We start from the raw sequence: 14,991 nt of genomic DNA, 5'->3' as shown, positions 1-14,991 counted from the left end.
TACTACTCGTTGGAAATAATCTTGCACTATTTATCCTGTCAAACCTTTTCAAAATTTTTAACACTTCTATAAGATACCCCTTCAACGTTCTCTATTCATGTGAACACAGTCCCAGTGTGTCATCACAATCCTCTTACCTTGTGGTCTTACTAAACTGACTGCAACTTTTCTGTTGCTCCAATACCATCTCTATAAAGGAGAGCGCAAAACTATAGGAAGTTCTCTAGCATGGTCTGACTAATGTTTTGTAAAAATTTCTTCAACCATATTTGGTTTATTGTTATGGCGACTTTGGTTGAATTCAGTGACATCGTAAACAATGGCTGAAGCTTTCTCTGCGTTGCCATTGTTAAAATTTCCCATCCAACAGCAGTTGTTTTCTTTAATCACTTTTACGGTGTAAGAAGTTACAGCATCCCGATCATGTACTAGGAAATTTGGTAGGTTAGAAACATTGTCCATGAAAATCTCACTTGTTCTTTAGGCTTTCCATTTATCACATAACAGCTCCTGTTTGGGTTTATGTTTTGTAACAGGTCTACTGAAGGACTGGTTGTGGTAGACCAATTCTATATCAATTTCCTGCAAGAATTCAGTAATAACAGAAATGATTTTACCCCATTTTAGGCGTGGGAGCTCGTATCATCATATTCAGCTTCTCAGAAATGAATGAGTACTTTCAGGCTCTGAAACTCCTGGGGACGTAGGCCAGAATATGGGCCGGATCCTGACTCTGCCTGGATGCTGCATCGTTTGGGCCTATAGGCCGAGATTTTCCGGCCCCATCACAGGCGGGACCCACCGCGGGCGAGGCGGTGTCCCAGCCAGAAGTCCGTTGACTGGCGGCGGGACCGGACAATCCCGGCGGTGTGCGGGTGCAGAGAATCCCGCCTATAGATTCCGGTTGTGGCGGGGTGGTAAGGGCAGTGAGCAAGGGGATCTTCCACTGATGCTGTCATATCAAGGGGGCTTGTTGAGACCAGTTCCTAGCCTTCCAAGGCTAAGTCCCCCTTTTACACCCTTGGATGGATTCAGTGGAACTCATACCAGTTGAGACCTGGTGTGAGGCCCTTTGAGGCCTTCTGAAGGTCGAAAACCATTTCTAGAGTAAGGTGATCGATTTCAAAGGGAATAAATTTTCCTTTTCTAGTCGTAATGGCTCCAGAGGGGGCTGAAAAGTTTTATTTTTAAATCCTTCACCTTACTTGGGTCTCTAGTGAATTCCTAAGGTTGATTAGCTTAGGGAAGCTGCTATTGATCTGCCTTGCAGATGCTGGCTCAATGCTTCTCCAACTGTGCTCCCACCTGAGACAGAGTGGAATCAGTACAATCAGATGACCCATCGGCATCATCAAGGATAAGGAAATCCATGTTTTCCCACATAGTCATGATATTATTTCTGCACCCACTTTAAGTTTCAGAAATACATCTAAATGCTTAAAAAGTAAAAAGTGTTCAGAAATTTTAGTCTCTTCACAGGCTCTGAATGACTTGCAGATAAGAAAATATTCCAGAGATATGGCCTCGTGTATAGACTCCCACACTGTATGTTACAAGGTTCATTAAACCAAGCTCACCCACCACTGTTTATATGCAGTGCAAGCTCTGGGCAGATGGCTTAAGTTACTGGTTTCGACTGGCTAGTTGTGAAGTGCGGTTGTGTTGAACTGCCCCAATACACTTCATTTACAGCCTCCAAACCACCTAAACACTGATGATTTGCAAGGAAAGCCCAGACCATATGCAAAGATCAGAGGTTGCAATGAGTTAAAGCTGCCTATGCAACGTAACAAAACTACTGAAATAATCTCCCCTCACTTCTTTCTCAGTTAAATTGATTAAGCATTAATTGTTAATGAAAAGTGAAACCATTCCTGAACTCAATTTATCAATGCCTTAAACATGCTTTATACTTTCTTGAAAATATAGATAAAGCAATAAATTTGCTTATGCTTTTCCCAAAATCAAAGAAAATATTAGATAGGAATATTGGAAACTTTTAAATCCTCACACCTCATGCCTCTCCAGTTTCAAATTTAGTGCAAGTTTATTCCTGCCATGGTCTAATGCTCTTCACAGTTTGTTTGAATCTCAGTTACTGATTTGAGGCTATAAAAACATTGAGAAAACTTAATTAAAGTTTGGAACAAAACCAGATGATTAATCTTATGCTGAAAAGTAAAATAAATGTATTTTGTGTATTGGATAATAAAATCATAGAATTATAGAAAGTTTACGGCACAAAAGGAGTCCATTATCCAGGCCCTTCACAATTTTGCACATCTCAAAATCTCCCCTCAGCCTCCTCTGTTCCAAGGAGAACAACCTCAGCCTATCCAATCTTTCCTCATAGCTGCAATTTTTCAGTCCTGGCAACGTCCTCATATATCTCCTTTGTACCCTCTCCAATGAATGAATTAAATATGATCTGGCACCAAAGGAACTCTACTTTTATACTGTATTATTGCTTTAAGAGGAGAGTTGTATCCACATTTTGAGGAGACAACTAAAATTTGGCATTATAGACGTAAATCTTCCCAGACTTTAACATAGAATGTCTGCATCAAATCAACATTGTTCATGATATATTCATATGGATGGAATACAGCTGAGACAAGCTAAATAAGTAAATCTGTATCCTGATCAAATAGTTTCATCCAGAGTTGTGTAAATGTGCTGGAAATGATTGTACATACTGAAGTTCGTACAAAAGATTTATCTATAGTGCTAGTCTAGCTTTGGAAAACTCTCATACAGGCAGTAGTAAATGCTTGTGAGCTATATACATGAACCACGGAGCATATTTCAAAATGTGCGCTTTTGTGAAACATAACATCCTAACAAATAGATTAATCAGTTTACATTGAGAAACAAACCAGTGATTCAATGGTCTGATTAGGAGGAGGCCGAGGAATTGGATGGTGTATTTAGCTAGCACATTATACTCTAGTATAAAGGACCATAGGGACTGGAGTACGGCCATTCAACCCCTCAAACTTGTTCTGCATTTTAATTAGAATGGCTTATATATATCTTAAATCAATTTACACAACTTGGTTCTATCTCCCTTAAGTCACTTAACACTAATCTTAATTTTGAAATTTTCATTAGACCCAACTTCAACAGCTTTTTTGGGAGAGAGTTCCAGATTCCCACTACCTTTTGTGTGAAGCACCTGCGTCTCAATTCAACTTAGAAAAAAAACCTCGTTAATTCTGTCTAAGGATGAGTTTGAGTGGCCATGATTTCTTCCTAACCTCTATCTGCAAACTGGAATATCTATTGCCGTTCATATCTCTGATGGTTGCTAATCTTCTAAAGACAGCCCAGCAGTGTTGTACTCTAAAGAATATGTGACCGACGGTAACTACATTTACTCTCTGGCTTTCAACACATTTAGGATCAAGAGCCATTTTACCAACTGGACATAGAAATGATGAGATGTACAACTAAAATGGTGAATTGTTAGTCTCTGAAATAATGAGAAAGTTTGCAAATAATTATTCTGGGCACAAGCTTTGGGCTTGGGTTCTCTTCTGGTTGCTCTGTGCTGGGGCTGTTTTACCATCTCCCAATGTGAAACCAGTGTTATCTCACCAGAGTTTCCTCCCAGAACCCCTCATTATCCATGCAGGAGAGTTTGTGGGCCAAAAGAAATATCCTTCATTGTCTCACCACCACTGGGAGGAAGAGAAATACAGTTAAAGGGCAATGTTACTTCTCAGTAAGGTGGCAGAAGACTAGGAAGTTCCGGTCTTTCATCAGTTTCGTCAATGCTCCCAGGTTTTCTATTGAGTCAGTGAAGGTGTTGCTGGTAGAACTGAGGGCCAGGAGGGACTGTCAATTGTATACTGAGGGCAGGGGGCCCAATAGGACAGTCATGCAAACAGCCTGGACGGAGGTTGCGGAGGCAGTCTGGAAAATTTCCACCACATCAAAAACCTCCACCCAAAACAGAAAGCGGATCAATGACGTCACAAGGTTGACAGAACTTAGTAAATACTCTGGCGCCAACAGACATTGGCCAGAATTTTACGTCTCATGGGCGGGCTCGCGCCAGACCCGAACAGATGGGGAATAGCGCAAGATGACGTTGCGCGAGGGTCCCAATGTCATCCCGCACGCGAGCAATCTTCAGGTCGGCAGCCGCATGCGGGTGTTGCAGCCATGCCCGCCAACAATTAAAGGGCCACTTAAGGCCATTAAAAAGGCAACTGATCCTGGTTTTACATTGCCCGTGTGATTTCGTGCTTGTCAGACAGGCAAAACGTGGTTTAAGTTAAGCCCACTTAAACAAAACTTCATCCAAGGGCAGGGTAAAATGGGTCAGCAGCATTGCCATTGTGAGTAGTAGAGAGTTTAGGAGATAGTTTGCTGCTGGTTGCTTAGTTGAACTTGACAGCTTCATTTCTGTTCTCAGCTTCAGTCTTAGCATTTCTAGGTTTCATTTCTGGACTCATCTAAGGCCCCTGGAGGATTTTGATTGTGTGGATCCTTCCAGGTGCCAGACAGCCTTGTGTAACCCTGGTAATAGGGATTGTGGTCTTCGCTGGTGGAACCTCCTCTGAGGAGAAAGAGAGGGGCAGAAGGGAGAAGAGGCTAGGTGTCTCTATGCAGCTTCCAGGGGAGCGAACTGTGGGAGGAGAGGCGCAGGCACAAAGGGCGCAGAGACAGGAGGGAGTCCAAGGTGGAAGGGGCTGCAGAAGACATCACTATCCTGCTGCCAGGGTTTACAGATTCTGCAAGTCTGTGCAAAATACCCTGGCAGCTTCCATGACGCTTACATCCTGAGACACTCACAGGTGCCAAGGCTGTTCACTGCTCCAGCCCAACTGGATGGATGGCTGCTGGGTGACAAGGGCTATCCATTGAAAAGGTGGCTTATGACGCCTCTCCGCCACCCAAGAACAGAGGCAAAGCAGCGTTATAATAGGAGTCATGCCTCCACAAAGGCGGTGGTAGAGAGAACCATAGGTCTTCTGAAGATGTGCTTCCCATGTCTGGACCATTCAGGGGGACATCCTCCAGAGCAAGTGTCACTGATAGCGGTTACATGCTGCACTCTCCACAATCTGGCACTGGCAAGGGAGGACCCACTGGAGGAATAGGATCTTGAGGTAGCTCCACAGGCCAAAGATCATGAATCCAGTAAGAGGAGCACGGTGTGGAGCCCGGTGAGGAACATGGTGAGGAACCCGGTGAGGAGCACAGTGAGGAGCACGGTGAGGAGCACAGTTAGGAGCCCGGTGAGGAGCACGGTGAGGAGCCCGGTGAGGAGCACGGTGAGGAGCCCGGTGAGGAGCCTGGTGAGAAGCACGGTGAGGAACATGGTGAGGAACCCGGTGAGGAGCATGGTGAGGAACCCAGTGAGGAGCACGGTGAGTAGCACGGTGAGAAGCATGGTGAGGAGCCCGGTGAGAAGCACGGTGAGGAACCCGGTGAGAAGCACGGTGAGGAGCACGGTGAGGAACCCGGTGAGGAGCACGGTGAGGAACCCAGTGAGGAGCACGGTGAGGAGAACAGTGAGTAGCACGGTGAGGAGCCCGGTGAGAAGCACGGTGAGGAGCACGGTGAGGAACCCAGTGAGGAGCATGGTGAGGAGCCCGGTGAGAAGCACGGTGAGAAGCACGGTGAGGAGCCAGTGAGGAGCACGGTGAGGAGCACGGTGAGGAGCCCGGTGAGAAGCACGGTGAGGAGCCCAGTGAGAAGCTCAGTGAGGAGCACGGTGAGGAGCACAGTGAGGAGCCCGGTGAGAAGCATGGTGAGGAGCCAGTGAGGAGCACGGTGAGGAGCACAGTGAGGAGCCCGGTGAGGAGCCCGGTGAGGAGCCAGTGAGGAGCACGGTGAGGAGCACAGTGAGGAGCCCGGTGAGGAGCCCGGTGAGAAGCATGGTGAGGAGCCCGGTGAGAAGCACGGTGAGGAGCCAGTGAGGAGCACGGTGAGGAGCACAGTGAGGAGCCCGGTGAGGAGCCCGGTGAGGAGCCAGTGAGGAGCACGGTGAGGAGCCCGGTGAGAAGCACGGTGAGGAGCCCGGTGAGGAGCTCAGTGAGGAGCATGCTGAGGATGTGGATACAGATCTCTGAATCCCACAGTGAGCAGGGACACCAGTGAGGCCTTGATCCATCGCTCCTTCAGCTAGGCTGCCAAAGATCTGCTCCCATCTCATGCCAGGGTTGCCGCCTCCATCCCGGATGTTTGAAATGACCCTTTCATTTGAATCCTAAGTCCATTCAGTACCTGTGCAATAAAGTTTAGAGCCACTCACATCCAGCATGAGAAACTAGTGAGTCCTGCACCTACAAAACAAGTGAAGCATAATCAGGCCATTAACACAAAAGCAAAATATATATAATGTTGGCACTCACATCAGATGAACATAACAATATTTGGTGTTAATGGTCAAGCCAGTAAACATATTAACAAAACATGGCAGAACAGAAGATCACCTGTGAATAGTCCCTCTTGTGCTCATGGTTCCTGAAACTTATATTTGTGAGTGTTGCATCATGTTGCCACCGCACCCCCCCACCCCCACCCCACCCACCCTCGCTGGCACCGGCATTGGAGGCAGCCTGCTGCCTCTGCTGTCTTGTTGACCTTGATGACTTTGGTGGTCGTCCTCTGGCCAGTGGGGCCTCTGCTGGCCAAGCCTGGGAGGGAGCGGCCACGGCTGGTATCTCCCCAGTCATCACAGTCGCATCAGATGCCTTACATGGTCATCCAGGGTGAAATCGCGTTTGCAACGTGAACACGGCCGGAAGCGGATTCCACACCCGCTTCCGCTCCCTCTGACTCGATGCACACGCAGGCCATGAGCTTCCAGTTGATGAGCTTCACTTGTCTCTTCAATGTACTTTTTGTCAGCTTGTTGTCAGGGAAACTCACTTCAGCTAAGGGCACGCTCTCCAAACAGTCAACACTTTTTTAAAACTCAAGCATATAATAACTACCTCATTAGGACCCCAGGATTCATGGGAAAGAGGCCTACTGTTTGTTTTAGAAAGGTGCTTCAGACAACAAGTGATGGGTACCTGTACACGTTGTAGTGGATCAATTATTGGAGTTAATGGAGCAGTAAGGCTACCAATCCCAATTTCAAGTCCTTACTGCCCCATTAATACTGATTATCCCACAGTGTAAAACGGCCCCACAACTAAGGCTAAAACTCCATTGAGAGAGTGTTCCAGGGACTGTAGCATTGTTGGAGATGACATCTTTCAGGTGAGATGTTAAACCAAGACTTTGACCGGGATTTTCTGGTCCCGCCCGTGGCGGGAATCATGCGGGTGGGATGCAAAATTTGATGGAGCAGCCAAAGGTCCGTTGACTTAAATCACGGCCTTTGTTTGCTCTGTCTAGATCAATGTCGAAAATCCATATCACAAATTTGGAAAAGAGCAGTGAGCTCTCTGGTGCATTGGACAAAAAATTTCCCTCAGATCGCATCAAAAAGAAATTAACTGGTCATTCATCTCAGTGTCATCATTTTGTGAGAAAACTGGCTTTCATATTTGTCTAAATAGTGATAGTGAACATACTCCTTTTTTCCCATTCACAATCAATACTTTAAGCCATTTTTACCAAACAAATGCATCCAAAGTTGCAGCTTCCTCTCAGTTGTAGCTTTTCTTTTGGTTTGTGGAGATCATTTTCTCTGCATTCTTATTCCCTTTCTGTCTGCCTGGCCTATTGTGTCTGACATGTGCTGGATCTCATTTTAATTGGACAATAGCATACAGTATTTGCAAATACATTTTGGATGATCTTTCATTAGCTGCTTCTGCACTTGATTTTGTGAAGGAGATAGCTTGTTAACCTAGTGATGTTAAATTGAATCTAATACTGAATGTCTGTACACTCATTTTCCTTGCTTTTTTTATGTTCAGCCATAAAGCTACTGAAAGCTCATCAGTGAGCGCTTCCATTTACCACAATGCACTCGAGTTGTCACAAGTTCCTTCTCAGAACTCCTTTTAGAGCTGACGGTTGTGATGAAGTAAGAGATGGTTGAACTTTTGCCTTTTCCTCTTTAAAATGGTTTTGTTTTTCTGCATCTACAGCAATGATATCAGATTTGCCTATGGGAGCCCCCCAAGAGCTGTTTTGAACATCTGAAAACTCCCCTTATTTATTTTGACTTCTCTCCCATCTGGATTCTGTTTAATCAACAGCCTGCATGAAGAATTAATGAAGAATTAATAAAACTCAAGTGCGTATAGTTGCAACTTGTAAATCAATAGCAGACAGAATAATCTCTTGGTTTGTAAGAGAAGTGATGCGTTGCTCAGGGTAAGAGACACTGGGCCGAATCTTCTGCTCTTGCTGGTGGGGGGGTTTGGAGGTGGGAAGGGCATTTACTTGGATGGGATGGTAACGTACTGAAACCCCACTGCCATTCTGCCTCCAAGCTGTCAAGGGATGGCACTGAAGAGAGGCTGGAAATTGCAGCAAAGATCAAAGGGTATGTCAGCCAAGCTTTTTCAGCACAGGAGCTAATATTCAAAAGAAGACTGGCACTGACAGAGGGAAACAGGCTGCCTGTCCAACCTTAATATGGATAGTAGTGTTTGGTAAGAGACACCTAAGTACCAAGGTTTTATTTTTAATTAAAAGAAAGTTGCGATAAGGCTTTATTCTCTACAAAAGTTGTCTCTGAACTTAGAGCTGCTGTATAAGTGTTTTGCAAACTGGCAGCAAATTCATTTCATATAAACACAAATCCAGAAACAGCATTCACAGGAAACCCCATCCCAAAGTCCCCCTCAGCATCTATTTAAACACAATTCCAAATTAGGCCCATTAGTTCAACTATGTTCACTGGATTTTACTTTGTCTTTGTCCGGGCTATACCTTATACTATGCTAACACACACTATTCTGCTGTCAATGTCTCATTGATTCTTTTATTTAATTAATCTACCAGATTTGACTCAATTAAAACTATTGACAGCACAAAATGTTTACACTTAAAAACACCATAAAAATATTTTTATCACTGTCAAAAATACAGAAGAAATCCTATGACAGAAAATTCTTCATTTCTAATATGACGGCAAACATGATAAACAATGTATCCATCGCAAGTATCTGATTATGAAAATAGTCTTTTGGGATTGGAAACAGTGGTATTGGTGTGTTGCAGAACACTCAGGGAGTTCCCAGTGGCTGTGGCAAGCTGCACTTTCCATGCGTGTTGTAGTCTGGAGCTATGGATAGTGATGGTCGAGGCTCCAACTTTCTTTCCATCACCTGGCTGACCAGGAATCTCTCCCACTCTTGCTGCCTGCAGTTGGTGTGTGTTGGAAGGATTTGCAGGTCAACCTGTTTGACCATGCTATGATCGCAACTTCCTTGGCCATCATGGCCTGGGGTGGGACTCAAACCTGGAGCTTCTGCACCAGAGGCAGAGCCACTACCCACTGCACCATGAGACCACCTATTAGAAACAGTAATCTACTTCAAATTATAGAAATTAGTTTGAATTGTCTAAATGCCTCTTCTATATTTTGGCTATCGGCTCTAACTCTTAATCCAATATATTTACCATGACAAATCAGTGATCATTTTCATAATGGTTTGTTTTCATTATGCATTCTGTGAACTTTATTTATAACAGCTGTGTCCCTGAACTTTAATAATATGGGGTCTGCTTATCACTACATTCATGCGTTGACTGAAGATGAGCATTGAGATACAATGTTTGTACTTAGCGTTCCTACCTGAGGATCTGACAAACGTGAGATGTCCGGGTAAAGGTAAAACCTTATTCCCTCTCCAGCTCCGGGAAGTGTCACTCCTCGAATCAATAAAACCAGCAACATCAGATAGGGAAACGTTGCTGTTACATACACCACCTGAGAACAAAGGATGCAAGCCATCAGCTCTGCCTGTGTACTATTCTCCAACAAAAGGATAATAATTCGTATTGCCTGGTGACTGGTATACACTTTCATTATCTGCAGTTAATATGGAAATACATTTTTATTATAATGTTCAGAATTTCATTTTCCACAATTCATGCATGAACAATTAGGGTAACAAAATGCATGATTTATAATTTGCCCAATGCAATTCCATTACCTTTCAGAAATGAACAGAAATAAAGAGTCAAATAACAATTATAAAGTGAATGTGCACATTTTTTCAAAGTGGGATTCCTCTTTCAGCTGAAAATTAGAGTCCTACATTGTCCATGCTTAAGGAGCTACTTATATAATCATACTGAGAGAAACAGCATCTTCAAAGCCTTTCCCATAATTGGAGCAACAGGTTAATAAAGGATAATCATTTCTTGTTTATCAATTTTGCATGAAAAGAGGATTTTTAACTCCTAAAGACTGAATTGGGAGAATTTTCCTTCCACAGACAGTTGTTAGAGTCACAGGAAGTAGTTGAGGCAGAAGCCACTGCATTCTTTTTTAAGGGCAAGTAACTGTGCTAAACTTAAATAAGGGTAATTACAAAAAATGAGGGCAGAGTTGGCTGGAGTGAACTGGGACAGGATTTTAGAAGAAAAACATGCTTGATGGATAATGGCAGATGTTTAAGAAAATAGTTCACGACTCACAACAAAGATATATCCCAGTGAGGAAGAAGGATTCAAGGAAGGGGATAAACCAACCATGGTTAACCAGGGAAGTTAAGGATAGCATTAAATTTTTTAAAAAGACATACAATGTGGCAAAAATTAGTGGTAAGCCAGAGGATTGGGAAAGTTTTACAAACCAACAAAAGATGACCAAAAAAATAATGAGGGAAAAAATAAACTTTGAGAGTAAACCAGCAAGTAATATAAAAACAGACAGTAAGAGATTCTTTAAATATATAAAAAGGAAGAGAGAGACCAAAGTGAACATAGGCCTCTTAAAGAATGAGGCTGGGGGAATAATAATGGGGAACCAGGAAATGGCAGAGGAGTTGAATAAATTCTTTGCTTCAGTCTTCACGGTAGAAGACACTAATAGCATTCCAAAAATACTAAATAATCAAGGGGCAAAGGAGGGGGAGGAAATAAATACAATAACTATCAGTAGAGAAAAAGTACTAGAGAAACTAATGGGGCTAAAGGCCAATAAGTCCCCTGGACCTGATGGGCTGCATCCTAAGATATTAAAGGAAATAGCTACAGAGATAGTGGATGCACTGGTAGTAATCTTCCAAGAATCCTTAGATTCTGGAAAAGTCCCAGAGGATTGGAAAACTGCCAATGTAACACCCTTATTCAAAAAGGGAGACAAAAAGCAGGTAACTATAGGCCAGTTAGCTTAACATCTGTCATTAGGAAAATGTCAGAGTCTATTATAAAGGATGCAATAGCAGAGCATTTAGAATTACATAATCTAACCAAGCAGAGTCAGCATGGTTTCATGAAGGGGAAATCATGCCTGACAAATTTATTAGAATTCTTTGAGGAGGTAACCAGCATGATAGGTAAAGGGGAACCAATAGATGTAATATATTTGGATTTCCAAAAAGCGTTCGATAAGGTACCGCACATAAGGCTACTTAATAAGATAAGAGCCCATGGTGTTGCGAGTAGCATATTAGCATGGATAGAGGATTGGCTAACTAATAGAAGGCAGAGAGTTGGGATAAGGGGGGCTTTTCAGGATGGCAAACCTGTGACTAGTGGAGTGCCACAGGGGTCAGTGCTGGGGCCTCAATTATTTACAATATATATTAATGACTTAGATGAGGGAAGTGAATGTACTATCGCCAAGTTTGCAGATGATAGAAAAATAGGTGGGAAGGAAAGTGGTGAGGATGACACAAGGAGTCTACAGAGGGATAAAGACAGGTTAAGTGAGTGGGCAAAAAATTGGCAAAGGAATATAGGCCTGAATTTTTCCCACATCGGTAGCTGCCTCTGAACTCTTTCCTGGGTTGGTTGGCCTGAATGCAGCCCACACCTGCCACCCCCATTCCCCCACAATAAAAATCCTGTCTTTTCCGGCACTTTCTCCTGAGGTGGGCAGGCTGAAGAGGGAATTTTCTTGACGCCCTCTACCCACCTCAAGGATGAAAATCCAACCCTGTGTATGCAAGGTGTGTGTAGAGACAGACTAGAATGAACAGTTTTCTGTTCACGCACGATGGCCTTCTTTATCGACTGTGTATGTGGGTAACTTGGAACTGCTAATGATAGTGCAATGTGTTGTTCCTTTTTTATGAAAAGGGGGATGGTTGGGGAAATGCCTTTGTGCACTACTGCCTCTTGTGTACTGTTGCTTGCTTAGTCATGTGATCTCTCAAGATCACTTAGGGCTTTGGACAGAAGCCACTTTACACACTGAGGCTGTGGGAGAGAGAAGGGTAAGAGGATTAGTTTTGGACTAAAAGAAGAAGGAAAAAGACTAGGAAAAGCTGACACAGATGTGATGAGGCAAATGGCTGTGCAATAATAATCTCTGGTTCCATGAATAGGAAATAACTTAAAATACAAATTGGATGAGAGCACACTATCTGCTAGGAATTTGTTAAGGTCACCTACATGCAATTCCCGTGGCCACTTTTTAACAATGGCGCTAATTTTTGTCAAAGCTGTTGGGCTGATGCAGAAAGGAATTTCTTACAACTACTTTACCACATTGGTATGCTAATATCGCATAGTGTGACTTCACCCAGAAGATAGCAATAGTGCAAAAGTTGTTATATTATTCAAAAGACTGTGCACTACAGGGTTGATTGTCACTGCCTTCACCTGGCATTAATGGCGCGGCAATGGCTTCAAAATAGCGTTGGGAGCCTTATTGTCCTGTTAACACCAATAATTCGTCCGACTTCAAATTGAAAGGAGCCTCTGCTTGGTGTTTAGGGCATCCACCTGTTTCACACAATGTGGAAATCCAACCCCTTTTACTTAAATCGAGACCAGATCGCCATTTTCGGTCAGAACTGGTGACCAATTTTACAGGCAATAGAACTGAAGAAGCCTATAACAAGTAAATACTGAACTGCTGTCTGGAGCCTAAAAATATTCCAGGTCACTGCCATCCTAAGATCGCCATCCTTCATAGTCACACCCGCCTCCCACCGCCCTCCCCCATCAACTTGTCTTGCTGGCGGCTGCCAAATTTAAATGAGGGAGACAGCTGACACCTATCACCTGTGAATCGCTGCCGATCGATTGTCTATAAGTTAAATTCAGCCCCAGTAATGTTTGGATTTTACAGGAGTGTGGGGAGATCACTGTGGGGAGCATCACTGAGGACTGCGTTTATCAAAAATATTACAAGCACACATTGTCAACAATTTCCAACCATTATAAATAGGACTTTGTGGACAGCACATTACCGGTGTCGCAGTATACATAGCTCGCAGGCAAAGCTCCCACTTCAGAACACATTCATAAAAATGCCGCTGGAAGCTAAACATTGTGAAAACACTACATAGAAGCAAACTTGCAAGCAATGGCAATGGGTAAACCAGTATTGAACAAGAGGAGTAGTTTTTGTTGGGTTTTCTTTTCTATTCAGCAAAGTGAAAGAAGTCAGCGTTAAAGGAGGGAACTCCTCAGGCACCCAGTATCAGCATAAGACAATTCCAGGTTATGTGTCGCAAAGATCAGCTGCGCAGCAAAGCTCTCCGTGATATGAATTTTCCTGGGTGGGTCACGATCCCGATGTTGGGATGAATCCTGGGTTGGGACCTTGGAAATGCCATGATGGGACTACAGATGCAATCTTCGCAAAGGTGGCCAATCAAGAAGCTACCTCCAGGAGCCCCGTCCAATTAGGGACTGCGGCTGGGGTCCAGCGATTGGCAGTCCAATCAGTGCGTCTGCAGCACAGAACGGCTGGCAGCCCTCCAGGAAAAGTGGACGTTGTGAGGCAGAAAAGCCATGATGGTTCAATTCCTCAACAGGGAGGCGCTCTTGGATGCCTTCTGCAAATTTGAGAATGAAGAGGCGCAAAGCCAGTAGACATGAGCTATGGAGGAGAAACCACTCCAGCGGAGTAGTTTTTGACCACGGCTGTGAAATTTCATTCTCACGGTTCCTTCATTGGGGTATGGAGCCTCTGGCTCTGATGGCCACCTGGTCTGTTGCTGGGAGGCCGCCTCAAAGGAGCTGCTGGGCTCAGCACTCAGGAAGATCCCGACGCAATCATCAGCTTGACCTCAAACGGGCCTTTACTGAGCCATTTGGTTACCCACTGCTGCCATGTTAACCCCCACCTCCAAAAAGATTGCTCAGAGGTGGGTGTGCTTCAGGAAACACACCTGGACCAGTAGTTTCTAATTTTGCTCCCTGTCCCACCTCTTAAATTACCTCTGCGTGGCCAGGAAAGTTTAACCCAGCGTGTCCAATGGTGCTTCAACATGCCTGCCGCACCACCAGCATATTGTGCTGACAAAGTAACATCATCTGAGTAACACGCACTGTTTTGGATGTTCAAATCAGCCAGCAACCCATAGCAAGGAAAGATACCCCATCAATTACAAATTGCCAAATTTCTTGTCAATTCGAATCACTGCTCTGTTAGATTTGCAAAAACAGCATTTCACCCTCAACCTTTCTGGGGCCCAGCAGGGGATGAAACTTTTCTGAAGCCCTGGGGGACGAATTTGGTGATTGCCGGTTTGAGAAGTTGTGTAAAGAAGTTGTAGTTTTCAGGGTGAAGTGAGATCTGGTTAATGGTGGTTTCTAAGTGTCTGCTGTGGGCATCCCAATTGCTGATTCCAGTGTAATTTTGGCATTGAGTTTATGGATGGTAGTTTGAAGCCAATGCAGCTGAGGATTGGGTGATGTTGTGAGTGGGGGAAGATGGGCAGCGCTTTTTGGAAGCTCAGCAGCGGTAGGTGGTTGCTGTCATGGGTCATGGAGCAAAGATCAGATGAGTAGTCCTTCTTCCATCTGGCAGAATGGAATGTGCCAGGCTGCTCTGCATAGTGCACAAGTTTTAGATCATGCACAGAGGTCCAGTCTGATAGTTGTTCTCCCCTGATGTTGCTGTTGAGTTGCCCCTGATATGATGTTGCCTATTGAAGTCGC

At 44.2% G+C, this 14,991-nt stretch overlaps 1 protein-coding gene across 1 annotated transcript in view; it reads right to left on the bottom strand.

Annotated features, from left to right (window-relative positions):
* slc6a11b (solute carrier family 6 member 11b) overlaps positions 1 to 14,991 on the bottom strand; it is a 177,158-nt gene that overhangs the window by 107,441 nt on the left and 54,726 nt on the right. The window contains exon 7 of the mRNA XM_078543413.1: positions 9,719 to 9,853. Coding sequence (XP_078399539.1) covers positions 9,719 to 9,853 — 135 coding nt within the window. The remainder of the gene's footprint in view (positions 1 to 9,718; positions 9,854 to 14,991) is intronic.

Source organism: Cetorhinus maximus, chromosome 6, assembly GCF_964194155.1.
Source record: "Cetorhinus maximus chromosome 6, sCetMax3.hap1.1, whole genome shotgun sequence".
In the NCBI taxonomy this organism is placed as follows: domain Eukaryota; kingdom Metazoa; phylum Chordata; class Chondrichthyes; order Lamniformes; family Cetorhinidae; genus Cetorhinus; species Cetorhinus maximus.
Note: the sequence above shows the minus strand (reverse complement) of the source record. Positions and strands in the feature narration are given on the sequence as shown.